General features: G+C 42.9%; 1 protein-coding gene across 1 annotated transcript; it reads left to right on the top strand.

Annotated features, from left to right (window-relative positions):
* The first annotated feature begins 330 nt into the window (after positions 1-330).
* On the top strand, positions 331-12,576 carry LOC128734006 (AP-2 complex subunit mu). Its single transcript, XM_053827957.1, has 7 exons — positions 331-445; positions 1,069-1,372; positions 1,442-1,604; positions 1,663-1,938; positions 1,996-2,449; positions 2,520-2,658; positions 10,960-12,576. The coding sequence occupies exons 2-7, from the start codon at positions 1,196-1,198 to the stop codon at positions 11,065-11,067; spliced, it is 1,317 nt and encodes a 438-aa protein (XP_053683932.1). The 5' UTR covers positions 331-445; positions 1,069-1,195; the 3' UTR covers positions 11,068-12,576.
* The last annotated feature ends 2,677 nt before the right edge of the window (positions 12,577-15,253 follow it).

Below are 15,253 nucleotides of genomic sequence, written 5' to 3'. Positions count from 1 at the left end.
ACGTTCCGTTCTCCAACAGCGTTCGAAATTTACCGTCCACGGGCGGCCTGCCACTGGAACACCCCGTCACTTCGTAACGCTTCCGCTGGAGCTTGAGGATCGCCAATCTTCTCGTCGTTCGTTCGCAGTGGATGGAATGCATATTTTTATGTGATTTTCATTGATTGTTCAGGCACTTTTTGGTAGAGTGCATATCGATTTTTGAAAGCCGATTGCGTAGTCCCCCGGCTGTCAAACATTGTGATGCAACATACGTCAGCAGAATGGCTGCGTATGTGGAAATGAAATGAAAATTTGATTGTGTCATTCATTACGCTGAAAGTTGGAGGAGGAAATTTTGATCTTTTCTGTTGAGGTGTGTTGTTTTTCTGCTAGTTTAGCTTAAAAATGAATTAATCGGTGGTGAAAAGTGTTGCACAATCTATTGTAGACTGTTCTTTAAAAGGTATTGTTGTTTTAAATTTAATTCTTTTGATGAATCAGCTAGAATGGCAAATGACAAAAAGTCGGTCGTTGCACCGAAATGGAAGACATTTTTTTCCTTCACGGCTGCACATTACACAGACGATATAATGCGGCGAATGCTATATGGTATAATGAAAGCTGTTTTATTGCATATAAATGCCATCAAGTGAAACTTTTTGCCTAATTAATCTTTAGCCAGGAACTGTCTCGTTGAGTAGGATTCACGGTCAGTGTTTGCTGGGTGAAAGAAAAGTATCGATTTTCGATAATTGAGAGTTTGAGCGCACACCATATACAATACAACAATCATGAAACTGATTGAAGTGTGTGATTACCCGAAACGCGAAGAAGGCACACAGGAAGTTTGATAATGCTCATTGTGCTTGCTACTTAACTCAGCTACATACATGGACCGCGGCGGTGACCCTCTGCTCTCTCATCCTCCTGTGACTTGAATATCAATCACTCGTTATGCTACTTCTGCAGCAGCTTCGCACTAATAGCAATTCTCTTATCGTCGAGAAAGGCTACACTAAAATTGTTATGACGCTGAGCTGTTTAAGTGGGCGTTTTTATTGACTTCTTTTCTCGTATTCTTTTCAGTCTCTCTTTCAAATTGAGCGTTTTAAACCGGGCGAATAACTATCATCGTTGCTGTGAAAATAAAGCTGGTAGCTGGACCGTGCCGAAAGGGTCCTTCCGATCGAATCGGAAGGTGTAGCAGCGAAAAATGATCGGCGGACTGTTCGTGTATAATCATAAGGGAGAAGTGCTGATATCCCGCGTCTATCGGGATGACATTGGCCGAAATGCGGTTGATGCCTTTCGGGTGAACGTAATTCATGCCCGGCAGCAGGTTCGCTCGCCGGTTACTAACATCGCCCGAACGAGCTTCTTTCACATAAAGGTACTTAGTTAACTTTTATATAATGATTTGGTTGCCTAAACATTTATTTTTGATCAACCTTTTTTACAGCGAGCAAACATTTGGTTGGCGGCGGTAACAAAACAAAACGTTAATGCTGCCATGGTGTTCGAGTTTCTGTTGAAGATTATTGATGTGATGCAATCTTACTTCGGTAAAATATCGGAGGAAAACATCAAAAACAACTTTGTGCTCATCTACGAATTGTTGGATGGTAAATATTTTGTTTCGTTCTGTTGTACCATGATTTTTAGTTTTGTTTTTTCATTTAGAAATTCTGGACTTCGGTTATCCGCAAAACTCCGATACCGGTGTCCTGAAGACATTCATTACTCAGCAGGGTGTTAAGACTGCGACGAAGGAAGAGCAAGCGCAGATCACTTCTCAGGTGACTGGTCAGATCGGCTGGCGTCGCGAAGGGATCAAATATCGTCGCAACGAGCTGTTCCTTGATGTGCTTGAATATGTTAACTTGCTAATGAGTCCGCAGGGGCAGGTGTTGTCCGCTCACGTAGCCGGCAAGGTGGTCATGAAGTCATACCTTTCTGGTGAGTGACGCCTTGTGTTCGAAGTGAACGGCCTGTAACTGTATTTTACTTCTTTAGGTATGCCAGAGTGTAAGTTCGGAATCAACGACAAAATAGTAATGGAGGCCAAAGGTCGCAGTGGCATTTCCGGCAATGCGGATAACGAGGCTTCGCGCTCGGGCAAACCGGTCGTGGTGATCGATGACTGCCAGTTTCATCAATGCGTTAAATTAAGTAAATTTGAAACGGAACACTCGATTAGTTTTATCCCTCCAGACGGTGAGTTCGAGCTGATGCGCTATCGTACGACCAAGGATATTTCGTTGCCATTCCGAGTGATCCCTCTGGTGCGGGAAGTTGGACGTACGAAAATGGAGGTGAAAGTGGTTCTCAAGTCGAACTTCAAACCTTCGTTGCTCGGGCAGAAGATAGAGGTAAAGATTCCGACACCGCTCAACACGTCCGGAGTGCAGTTGATCTGTCTGAAGGGCAAGGCAAAATATAAGGCATCGGAGAATGCGATCGTGTGGAAGTGAGTTTGGTCCCAACGAACGTGATTGGGTGGATTAAATAAAACTAACTGTTGAATGTAATTTTCGCAGAATTAAACGAATGGCCGGTATGAAGGAAACGCAACTGTCTGCTGAGATCGAGCTGCTGGAAACGGATACGAAGAAGAAGTGGACACGACCTCCGATTTCGATGAACTTTGAGGTTCCGTTCGCGCCGTCCGGCTTTAAGGTAAGTTTTGTTTGCAACTATATAAAGTGGGAAAAATCTAAAAAGTAAATAGTAGCATAATGTTCAAATAGCTACTCACCCCTATTCTGTATTTCGAACGGAACTCGTTCGAAACAAATCGAACGAAATAAGACTCGTTCGAAATACAGAATAAGGGTGAATATAATATTAATTTATGTTTATTGAGAATCGTTTGTGAAGAATGATAGAAGTTGTTCGTAAAAAATAATGGGTTAATTTCAAGATCCGTAACAGAACTCTTTTAACCCGCTGTTGATTTACTACCAGAACGTGCGCAAGCTTCGAATCAAAATCGATTATTTTTTACTGTGTTCCTTACTACTGATGCATTACCAATCTTGTTCCTAGAACCAGAAAGCGGAACAAGCTATAATTTGCCCTTGAACAAGAGGCTTCATTCGCATCTCAAGCAAGTACCACTCTTATAACTTGCCCCGGCAAGAGGCTTTCATTGTTAGTAAATGCAGAATGCTGTAGGACCGATGTGGAGGGGCCTGAGAATAAACCCATGCTAAAGTCACTTAACATCGAATGGCCTGATTCTACTAAGATTCGAACCCACGACCACTCGCTTGTCAAGGCAGACTCGGTAACCTTGCGGCTACAGGGCATCCCCTTGCTTCAGTTCATCCAACGGCATGAAAGCGGCTGAGGTCGCACCCGCTATTCTGACATGTGATCTTGACCCATCCAGCGTCGCATGATTTAGCTTAACTAGTTTCGTCGGGACACCATGTTTAAGCATTATCTACCACTGTCTTATTTCGTTTGACTGAATCGTACGCCGTTTTAAAGCTAAACACTTTCTCTTATCTACCCCTACCTATTCGCCTATTCCTTCCCGTTCTCATTAGGTAAATGATGACACGGGCAAAATGGGCCAATCAGATCAGCATAATGTAAACAAACCGAGTGAGGGTAATTTTTTGCTGGACTAGCATAGGGAATTGGCCCTTATGAAAAGTTGGTGCCGATATGATGATTCAAGTAGTTGTAACTTTAGTTCTCCGTGTTGGCCATGGGTTGGTGGTTGTCGGTACAACGTTTGTCTTTAACAGTCCGTCTTCTCTAGTGAACTTTTGGTATAATGGGTTGATGCCAAAAGACCGCATCCTTCTTCGCGTCATACTTCTTGATGAGGGCGGCAACTTCCGGCAAACCCCGTTCACCACGAGGCCCGAAGGAAAGAACAGCGGCTTGGACATTCCTTCCTCACTAAAGAGAATTTACAGAATGACTTGGCTCGAAAACCTGGTGCGGGAGCTATATTTAACGCGAACCTTCTTGCCGAGGGACGTAGATCTCGTCATCCATTATGACCACGATGTCGCGCTTCGCCGGAAAGTTATTTTTCACCAACACCTTCCGACGTCCCTTGTGGCTGAATGCCTACTGTTTAGAAGCAGTCGGCCTCGACTGACGATTCTTCATAAAAATGTCTATTTTGGCCAGATACTTCTTCACCGTTTGGTTGGATACTTCCGCCTCCACGGCCAAGGTGGGGAATAATGAGGCTACCTTGCTATCGGTCCTTGTCTTCAACTTGTGCTATACCATACGGTCACGCAGCATCGTCGGGTGGCCGGAACCAAGCTTTCGTTCAATGCTCTCGCTTTTCTCCATAACGGAGAGGATGTTGCAAAAGCCGAATCGGCTATACCCGGCGGACATATAGGGCTAATGATGTCTTCACTCCGGGGTGGCGTTGGCAGTACGAACAAGTCATTGAGCGTAGTTGCTTGATTGTATTCGCCATGGATGCTGCAAATTAATTGATAACGCAATCATTTTTTGTACACAACAGCTAAATATCGCTAAAATCAATCGATTTTGTTGTTTGCTTACGTTAAAACTTGGTTCTCACCGACGATACTCCGCTAACGGTCTCACTTTCAGGTGGATCACGTTACTAGCAAAACTGAGCGTGGTTATGCCTCCAAAGCTTTTACACTCGAGTCGATATGGATTGCTTTGTATAGCCGATCGCTTCTCGCTTTCGTGTAGTTCAGCCAGGATACCGTCCTTCCCAGAAGCCTTGCTGTTTTTCAGTTCAATAATTGCGCTCTTAATCTTCTCCTGTGTTGCTGGATCCATAGTTTGATTCCTCTTCGTGCTATTCGTGCTTCTCTGTATTCTTTTTATTTATAGTGGCCTTAATTAACTTAATTAATAAGAATTAAAATTAGGAATAGAACATCTTTTAAGTCTATTTAGAAAGTTGCTTGCTGGTGTACCGAACTCGAACAATTCTCCGGCCAAACTCAAAGTTTCCATTTAGCCCATAGGATGTGCGATAAAAGTTGTGCAATGGTAACGCCGTTGATCTCGTCGATCTCTGCTGTGCTCGAAAATTCCATTGAGTAATTTTGCTACAAGGGTTATTTGTTGATTCTTGCGTCCGTTTCAAGCGCATCCAAGTTCAGCAACCGGCAGTAGTTGGTTTCGAGAACGTGACGAATAACTCGTTCTTGTTCACGTTCTAGGAGTGGAGTCCAAGATAGATGATAAGGATATTTATCACCCAGACCATGGTCAATTGCAATGAACCATTTTCGAGGATCTGTCGAACTAAAGCTCCGTAAAGAAAAAAACTCTAGTTGCCGATTAGCTTTCGTAACTATCGCAGATCGATGCAGATCGAATGAGAATTTTTGATCTTTTAGATTACCACATCATTTTCACTCACTTGGTCTGCCCTTTGTAGTACAACACCATCGATTCTATAGTCGAACATAATAGGGAAACGATTGTGGTTGTATGTCATGACGCCACATTTTGCAATGCTAATCGTAAGTCGATTTCGTCTTGGTCTGCATCAATCAATGAAGTTATTCAAAAGGTTTTGTAGGTGCGTGCAATCATCAGGTGGCCGAATTTCATAAAACATTTTCAAATCATCTGCATATTCAAGCTTGCAACCTGAGTCAAGCATAAGTACAATGTCGTTGATATAGAGAGTAAATAGTAGCGGACCCAAGTGGCTACCCTGTGGTACACCGGATGCATTGACGAATGGTTCTGATGTATGTGAACCCAATCGTACACGAAGTGTTCTACCTACCAGATAAGATCGCAGCCAACAGGTCATAACCAGATACCGTGGACCCCCGTTCGTTTGACCGTTTTTAATCTGAACACTTTTTAATTTGAGCCCCGTTGGTTTGCACGACGTGCAAATTAAAAATGGTTCAAATGTCATTCTCAATATGACATCATTTGCTTATGCAGACAATGCACATAAACAAGTTTGTTTGTAGTGATCTAGCGTGTTTAATCTGTTTCACATTGCGTTTTTCCAACGATTAGTGTAGAAATCCAATCGGAGAATGAAATATTCGCTGCTTGCAACTGCCAACTGAATCAAACCACCAAAACAATAACAAAGAACAGGGCACCCAGTTCACACAAGTTCCAGCATATTTAGGGCTACCAGTTGTTCAAATTAAAAACTAACCCCGTTAGTTTGCATGAGGAATCGTTCAAACGAACGGGGGTCCACTGGACTAGACATGGCAGTTTTAATTTACACAGCAGAATTACATGATCAATTCGGTCAAATGAAGCATTCAGATCGGCGTATATGACGTCAACCTGGGGACTCATCACTGCGACCAGTATCGTTGATCTATTGTGATATCGCCCGGGTGTTTGCTGTATAACATGCACTGCATTTTTTGCAATAATCGCTATTGAATGAGCAATATTTCTTTTTCTTCAGCATAAAGCCGGGGTGGCTCGTGCTGTTTCAAGCACTCGTCTCCATTCAACTCGGTCTTGGGCCACTCGTCGCCAATTTCTCAGAGTCGTTTCAGAAGTCGCAAATCGCTTTCGGTGGGGTTGTTAAAGAGAACTATTTTCGTCGCATTGTCGTCCGGCATCCTTACGACGTGTCCGGCCCACCGTAGTCTGCTAACTTTCGCTAGATGTACGATGTGAGTCTCCCCAGCAGTGCCTGTAGCTCGTGATTCATACGCCTTCGCCACTCTCCGCTTTCAGTTTGTACTCCGCCAAATATCGTCCGCAGCACTTTCCGCTCGAACACGGCAAGGGCGCGTATGCCCTCCGTGAGCAGCGTCACGGCTTCAAGTCCATAAAGAACTACCGGTCTAATAAGGGCTTTGTACTTTGTTAGCTTCGTGCGGCGGCGTATGCTTCCTGATCGTAGCGTTTTACGAAGGGCAAAGTAGGTCCAAATTTCCGCTTGGATGCGCCGCTGGATCTCCTTACTAGTGTTGTTGTCCGCGGTCACCAGCGATCCCAAATACACGAACTCCTCTACCACTTCTAGTTCGTCGCCGTCAACGGTTACCTTCCATGGGAGACGCACGTTTGTTTCCTTTGAGCCTCTTCCTTTCATGTATTTGGTCTTTGACGCATTTATTTTTAGCCCAATTCTCCTAGACTCCGCTTTCAATCCGGCGTAGATTTCCTCCGCCGTCGCAAAGTTCCTGGCTATGATTTCGAAGTCATCTGCAAAACCTAAAAGTTGACTACCCTTGGTAAAAATCGCGCCTCTCGTTTCGATGCCCGCTCGTCGGATCACCCCCTTAAGAGCGATGTTGAACAGCATGCAGGATAAACCGTCACCTTGTACCAACCATCGCCGTGTCTCGAAGGGACTCGAAAGTGTCCCAGAGATGCGTACGAAACACATCACTCGATCCAATGTAGCTCTGATTAGTCGCGTCAGTTTGTCCGGAAAACCGTGTTCGTGCATTATCTGCCATAGCTTGTCAGGTGCTAGGATATTACTATCTTCCATGGGCGTTCCTAGGTCAATACCCGTTCCCGCTCGTTCTGCGACTTCGCCATTCAGGTGTTCATCGAAGAACTGCTTCCATCTATTGACCACCTCGCGCGCGTTTGTGATTAGATTCCCTCCCTTGTCCCTAGACATGTCAGGTTTCGGTGTGTAGCCCTTCCGAGTTTGGTTCACCTTCTCATAAAACTCATTAGCTCGGAATAGTTGTTCTAATTCTACACGATCTCTGTCCTTCTTTTGGCGCTTTTTCCTCCTCAGAATCGTGGTCAACTGGTTCCTAGCTCGTCGGTATTTGACCAGGTTCTCTCTAGTAGCAATACTTAGATAGTTTTTCCAAGCATTCCCCATCAAACCAATCATTTTGTGTAGCGGCCACTCCGAGCGCCGAGTGTATTCTGCCAGCACCTAACTCCTCGGAAGAAGTATTCGCGCGTAGTTCTTGGCAGCTTGCGGGTTATCTAGCTGCCTGATGTTGAGCCGAAGAGGGCGGCTTTGACGTGTCCGATAGACGGTGGACAGCTTTGAGCGCACATGTACTGCTACTAGGTAATGGTCAGAATCAGGGCTTCGACCGATCCTTTTTTTCTACAGCAGTCACACCAACGCGCATTCAAGTTCACACCGTCCGTTTAGAGGTGGAATACGAACGCTATGCATAAAACAACTGGCAGTTTGCTCAGTCAAACGCCGAATGCACGCAACAGAATGAACGCTTTTTGACATTTTCGTTTCGATCAAGTTACCTTTACCGTTTGGAGCAGCGAATGACTGCAAAACAGTCAAATGACTGGCAATCACCACGCTAACGAAAAGCAACCGCACAATCGTATGATTCAATACTACAAAAAAACAACCACTACATGTGCATGGAAGAAGTCGGTCGGACTCCGTCCAATGCAAACGAATATTTTGCTTGCGTCGGACCGACGTCCGGGTGACAAACTATTACTGTGAGCAGCCGATTTGGAGACAAAAAGAGAAACGAAAAAATACGTCACCGTATGCTTCCAGTCAGCTTGCAGTTTATATTCTCAAAACGCAAAGCAAAACGGGAGCTTTTGCTGAGATGCCGCATGAATTGTAAGACGGCAGCAGCGCAAGCGGCAGATTGACTGGATAAGAAAAAACAGTCAAATGATCGTTCAAAAAGCGGAGTTTGAATGCGGAAAGTTCGCATTCACGGCAGTCACATTCAACTTGCGATCCCTTTTCAAGCCATGGTCAGAATCAATATCCGCACCCCGTCGGGAGCGTACGTTGGTGATGTTAGAGAAAAACCGTCAATTTGGTTCATTCTACGTTGGTCAGGTGATCTCCAGGTGGCTTTGTGGATATCCTTGCGCGAGAAAAAGGTGCTTCGGATCACCAGGTCTCGGAAAGCTGCGAAGTTTATACATCGTTGGCTTTTATCGTTCGTGTCAGTGTGCAGGCTATGGGGTCCTACTACCGGTCTATACATTTCTTCCCTACCGACCTGGGCGTTCATATCCCCGATGACGATCTTGATGTCCCGTGACGAGCAGCTGTCGTACATTGCCTCCAGCCTCGCGTAGAACGCTTCTTTCTCATCGTCGGGTCTACCTTCGTGCGGGCTGTGCACGTTAATGATGCTATAATTGAAGAAACGGCCCTTTATCCTCAATACACACATTCTCTCGTTGATCGCCTTGCAATCTATCATGCGATCCTGCATTCCGCCCAACACTACAAAGCCCGTTCCCAGTTCGTTGGTAGTGTTACCGCTCTGGTAAAATTGGGCCTTTCCGCCACGGATCTTCCATACCTTCTCTCCTTTGCGACAGATTTCCTGTAGAGATACGATGCCGAGTTTGCGGGGTTCCAGCTGTTCAATCAGCACCCGCTCGCAACCTGCGAAATTTAGCGATCTGCAGTTCCAAGTACCGAGTATCCATTCGTCGTCCTTGTTCCGTCGCCTAGGTCGATGCCGAATATTCCGCTCCGAATATGCTTGAATGTTGTTAGTTTAAGTTTAATTTAGGTGTGTAGCCGTACTGGGGCAACACTACCGAGTCTCGCGATGGGGCTGCCCTATTATAGTGCCGAGACTCACTATACCTCCTTCCCGGTTAGTATACGACCTTAGTTTCCACCGGGGTTGATTACTCGATCTCCGCTAAGGTTGCTCGTATTCCGGCTGGTACCGCTATGGGGTATGGGGCTAACGACTACTATGGGATCTATATTCCGCATTATCCAGTCATTTACCAGAATGAACGATATGCTTATTAATTTTTTTTTTAATGCATGTTGTTCCGGAGAAATATAGTTTTCAATTTGACTAGGCAGTACATTGTCCACAACGATTTAAAAGAGCTTGGATCCAGCTGAAAGGTTTGTTATACGGTAGTTTCTTAGGTTGCGCTTATCACCGGTTTTGAACACGGGGGTCATAAATGATATTTTCCATGCATTGGGACTACACGGTGAAAGAACGATTTATTATAAATCAAACTGACTAAAGTTGGTATGGTATGGTTTGGCTAAAGCATCGATACAGCAACAGTATACAGCTGATAGAATCTTGTGCGGGGTAGCAGCCCCATAGCGCTTTAAATCAAAAGATAAAACTATGCTTTTTTCTAGCCGTTTTCTATCGTTTTTTATCGTGTCCTATACCTATACTGGTCGATATCTCCATTTTCTATATTCATGTTATATGAGAGTTTCGGTATACAACTTTACCGGACTCGCGATAGTTGTATTATGCCGATGGGTCTGCCATCTAGGGTACGTATAGCTTGCGGGTTACAGCATTTTATTTTTAGGCGCTCGCTCCAAAATAAACGCTGTTTGAACCGCCAATCACCTCCGGATCACACTCTTGAGTTCGCCCTACCAGCTTAATTGCTCCAGTATGTACATGAAGCGTTTTCAGGTATACCCATCGACCGCCAGTGTTTAACTTAGATCTGTGACACACCCTTATTCTGCGAGTCACGTGATTCGCTACGAATGTGGTGACTGACTCGGCGACTAGGTGATAAACGCTGGCGCATAGGTGACAAGCCGTGTCACTCGAGTCACCTAAATGATAATGCTAGTCACCCGTGTTACTTAGGTGACAAACCGTGTCACCTAAGTGACAAAGCGAGTCACCTAGGTGACAATTGTCATCTCATTCGCGATTACTAAAAAAAGGCACGTCACTCGCCTCGCAGAATAAGGGTGTGAGAAAGTGCTAGGTAGATCGTTAATTAAAATGATTCACAAAGCTAGCACAGACTCGATGGTCAGGATAAGGGAACGACTCTTAAATATAAAAATCTGGGTAAGCTATGATTGGATAGTTTGAGATTAAACTTAACTCACTGGGAGAAAAATACAAAAATACAAATTTAGTTTTAAATCAAAAAAATGATATTTGGTATCACTCTGTTACAAAATAAGTTTGTGTTCGGATTGCTGTGGCAATTTCTCTTAAAAATATTAACTGTAATGAAACTATGAGTAACGGTTCTAAGTTTATGCTCTATATTTTCTCGTCTTCTCTTTCCTAGGTGCGCTATTTGAAAGTTTTCGAGCCTAAGCTGAACTATTCCGACCATGACGTCATTAAATGGGTTCGATACATCGGACGCAGCGGATTATACGAAACACGGTGCTAAGAACCGCATCGAGACCTTCACCTGCTTCACCAACTGACTCGATATTCGTGGTATTCTAGTAACATTGATAGGAACGAATTGAGAATGATAAGACAACTACTATTACATTGTTCAATAATAATAATCTATTATATAACATGGTCTGAGTTAAAGAAAATTCTCATCAGAAATCGAATTTCGCAAAAAAATGTCATTCGAAGAATCACAAAAGTAAACCAACAGAAACATTTGCATTAATTGTGAAACAGTTTATTGTGAAATATGTATGCATATAAACGTAAAAATATTGAACCCATAGTTATCTAATACCTTAATAAAACGAAAAACTCCTTATTCCTATTTTGGGATTGTGCTACAAAAGTTTTGCAAAAATATTAATACCTACATTTAGCTCCACCCAAAAGAAAAACAAAAGCCGATTTAGATAATGTAGATCGTTAGCAATTATTGTATGAATGATGCTAGGCTATTCTAGAAAAGTATCGTGAATACTAATTGACTGTCCTGTATATGGAAAATGCATGCTTTCCAAGTTCATTGTTTTACAGCTTGTTGTTGTTTTGGCAAATAGTTGAGAATCTCAAATATGCAAGAATTTAATTTTTCAGATTTGATTCTAATATGTCTAAATCTGTATATATATATATGAAGAATTTATCCATTCAGGTATTTTGCGTTTGTTTCAAACTGTAGCCATTCCAGAGTTATGTTGCTTTTTTATTCGCTAAAACCGTTTGTTCCTAACCAGCAAATTAGGGAAATTAAATAAGAATGAACAAATGGCGAATCGACGACAAATGTAGAGCAAATCGATCCGCTTGTACAAAGAACAAAGAGCAACGTGCATAAGCGCAAATAACCGTATCGCTGTAAACGTAGGCCATATTGTACTCTTGCGTTATCCTCTATTAATATAATGCGCTGATGATAATTGTATGTCAAAACTTCACATGATTCATGTGCACATTACGACGCTACTAAGTTTCACACCAGGCGAAACAATCGAAGCAACTAATAATAAACTGTAAAAGAAAATCACAGTCACCACAATCATTCGAAACAAACTGTAAAGACAGCAAAAAAATTAACGAACAAAATGCGAGGACAACGGAACGATGACCGCACCCCCATAATATCAATATTTATGCAGAGTAGGCTGATTTATCACATTACGCATAAGCATTACTAAAATCACGTAGGGAACGGTGCAACACTACGCCAAATGCGAACGTTTTTCTAATGTAAGGCAAGGGCGTTGAAATAAGCGTTTTTCTTTCAAAGCGATGAACATGTTTGGTTTTTAAGATCATTCTGCTGGCAAACTCGACAAAATTAATCAATAAAAGAATGAAAGTCTTTTTTCGATCCCGAAGCAACTTCACTGCAACCACGAGATGTCGGTTCTACATCCTTATATATGATGATGCTATGAAATAATTATGCTATGTATCTAATAAATTATCAAACAAAAAATTTGACATACGGTGGAATAAATTGATGAAAATAGTTGTTAAACCACATGATTTTTTCGTTCTGAAACAACAATAGAAATATTAAACACAAAAGAGAAGATTGCAGGTGAAAACATAACTCACGCTTTTATTGAATTGTTGTGAACTATTTGAAAAAAAAAAAGCGAAACATAAATGTTGAAACATACCCGAATAAGCGTTGCAAGGCTTACAAAAATAATACACCGGTACTCCAACGGTACGCCAACAAAAATATCTATATAGCTAACTTACTATTCCAGATTTTATTTAGTTTATATAATCAAAATTATGTAGCATCTAGGTTTGACGAGAATTAGATGGACAATCTTTCCATTCCGGTGACTTGGTCTATTGACGACTATCTGCTGTACAACTGGATTCAGTGTCTTAAGGATTCTTCAGTTAGACCACGAATATGACCGGTACCCAAGACATGGATTCAAGATCATCATTGGGAACTGCAAACTGCAATGCCCAGGTCGGTCAGGAGGAGGAACTCTACGGCACCAATGAAAAGCAGTTTCTAGGAGCTCAGCGTCAACTTGCTTGGAGCTCGCAAGCAAGGCATCGGCCAAAATGAAATGGCCAAGATCGTGTAAAGTAACTTGGCGACCGGTGTGGATTTCAAGCCTCGACCGTTGTGATACTGTGACGCCTCTGCTCAGGGCAAACAATATTGGAATCCTTTCGATGGAACGCGGGAAAAGCCGAGCGATCTCACGAGCGAGTGTGTACATTCTGATGTAGCCTGGGACGGATCAAGCCGTCCCTTCACTACGATTTACTTTATGAAGCGGAAATCGGAACATTTGGAGAAGGAGTACGTTGATAACTGCCCAGTTCGAAATGCTAATATCAAAGTTGACAGTGGACGAAGCCAGCGAATACTGTTCAGCAGTGAATTCTACAAGAGTAAGATTATTTAGGTTGAAGCCATCGTCGTCTACTCGCCTCAGCAGAACTGCGTGGTTGAGTGATTTAACAGGAAACAGGACGTTAGCGGTAAAAGTAAGAGCTATGTTGATGGATTCATCAATGCCGAAACAAATGTGGAATAAAACAGCTCTTGCAGCAGATCTATCAAAATTTTGTGCTTCGGGATGAAAGCTGTATCACATGGGTTTCGATTCAACTCCGAAAGAAGTCGGATGCCAAGTTTCAAGAAGAAGACAAACACAAAAAATAAAACTTTACTTTCTTCAACAATATTGTAGATAATTTATTGTTTGCTCTCCTACCAGATGGACGTGAAGGCAGCATTTTTTCACGGTGATTTGAAGGAAAATATTTACATTTGTGCACCAGACGGTGTTAGCTCAACGCAGGGAATGGCACGCATGCTGCAAGAGTCTGCTTACGGACTAAAGCAATCGCCTCGGTGTTGCAATCAGAAGTTCACTAGCGAAATTGAAAAGGTGGGTTCATCCAGTCAAGGCAAGATTACTGTCTAAAACTTCAGGTACCTTGTACCTATATGGTCGATGATCTTTTGATTTCTGGAAGTAGGATGGACTTCATCAATAATTGAATAAAAAGCTATCCTCAGTATTCGCTATGGCCGATTGCGGAATACGAATCGGCTATACTCTTCTCCTCTGTTGGGCACTCTTACCACTGCGTCCATTATTTTGAACTATTGTGGTATGCCCCGTTTTATTATTTTTACTATACGCTTCAAGCTTACCTATCACTTATTAAGAAAGTGACAGGCTGGTAGCTGGAGCGAGACATGTGCCAATCAGGGATAACTAGGTTTATGAACCTAGTTACCCTGATCGGCGACGCAAACCAGATCTCCCCTTTTTGAGCTACTGCAGTCTGCGTACTATTTGTGCTCCACAATTGCAGAGCAAGTGTTCTGAGGTTAAATATCATCTTGTAGGAAACCGTGATTCCGAAGATGATATTTGCTCGGACAATGTCCTGTCGCAATACCGGTCTCTTATTGAGACTCAGCAACTTTTGAGTAACCCAGGGTGGATACTCGACGTTATATATTTTTAGATTGTTTGAGCGATTGTAGAGCCATCCTACTGGCCTGGCCATAACTGTTCGGCTCTCCATTTGTTTCAGCCCACCCTCCAGCGCACAGTCAGAGATCAGGCAGAGTGAATCTCTACCCGTGAGTGGAGAGTTGGAGCCACATCTTCGTTTGTCGACTCACAACAAGTCGGTGTGTTGAGGATAGACGAGGATCAGGACTGAACCTCAGCTAGTGCATCGTTCAAGTCCTCCCAAGAAACATTTATACGCTGAATAAAGATTTTAGCAGCCATAATTATTCAGCCATAGCTGAATATGCATTGAATAAAATTTATGTAAACAACTGTACAATACTTATTCAGCCGAAATTGGAGAACTTATACAACCTATTTTAATCGAGGCGGAAAAACACTTGTTAAGCCGTTATATCGCCTCTGTGCGCCTTGTTTCCAGCTTTGCGCAAATTGGTTATTTAAAAACGCGCAAAAGCCTTTATTAAGCTACATTACAGCTTCAAAGCAGCTATTATCAAGCCCGATGCTTGACTTAGATGTTTAAGAGCTGAAAAAAGGTTTTTATTTCTAATACTAAACCATAGTTCAGCCACAGGTTGAATAAATTCAGCTAAAAAACGTTTGATCAGCCAAGAATTGTTACTTGGGTAGCTGCTTTCAAAGCTGCAATGGAGCTTAATAGAGGCTTTTGCGTGT

The sequence above is a fragment of the Sabethes cyaneus genome, chromosome 2 (assembly GCF_943734655.1).
Source record: "Sabethes cyaneus chromosome 2, idSabCyanKW18_F2, whole genome shotgun sequence".
Taxonomy (NCBI): Eukaryota; Metazoa; Arthropoda; class Insecta; order Diptera; family Culicidae; genus Sabethes; species Sabethes cyaneus.
This window is presented reverse-complemented; position numbering and strand designations above follow the sequence as displayed.

Bases quoted from the DNA above. Each gene is read 5' to 3' on its own strand.
- LOC128734006 (XM_053827957.1), top strand. From the start codon at position 1,196: ATGATCGGCGGACTGTTCGTGTATAATCATAAGGGAGAAGTGCTGATA. The intron at 2,450-2,519 runs GTGAGTTTGGTC...TAATTTTCGCAG, and splicing joins GAGAATGCGATCGTGTGGAA to AATTAAACGAATGGCCGGTA. The intron at 2,659-10,959 runs GTAAGTTTTGTT...TCTCTTTCCTAG, and splicing joins TCGCGCCGTCCGGCTTTAAG to GTGCGCTATTTGAAAGTTTT.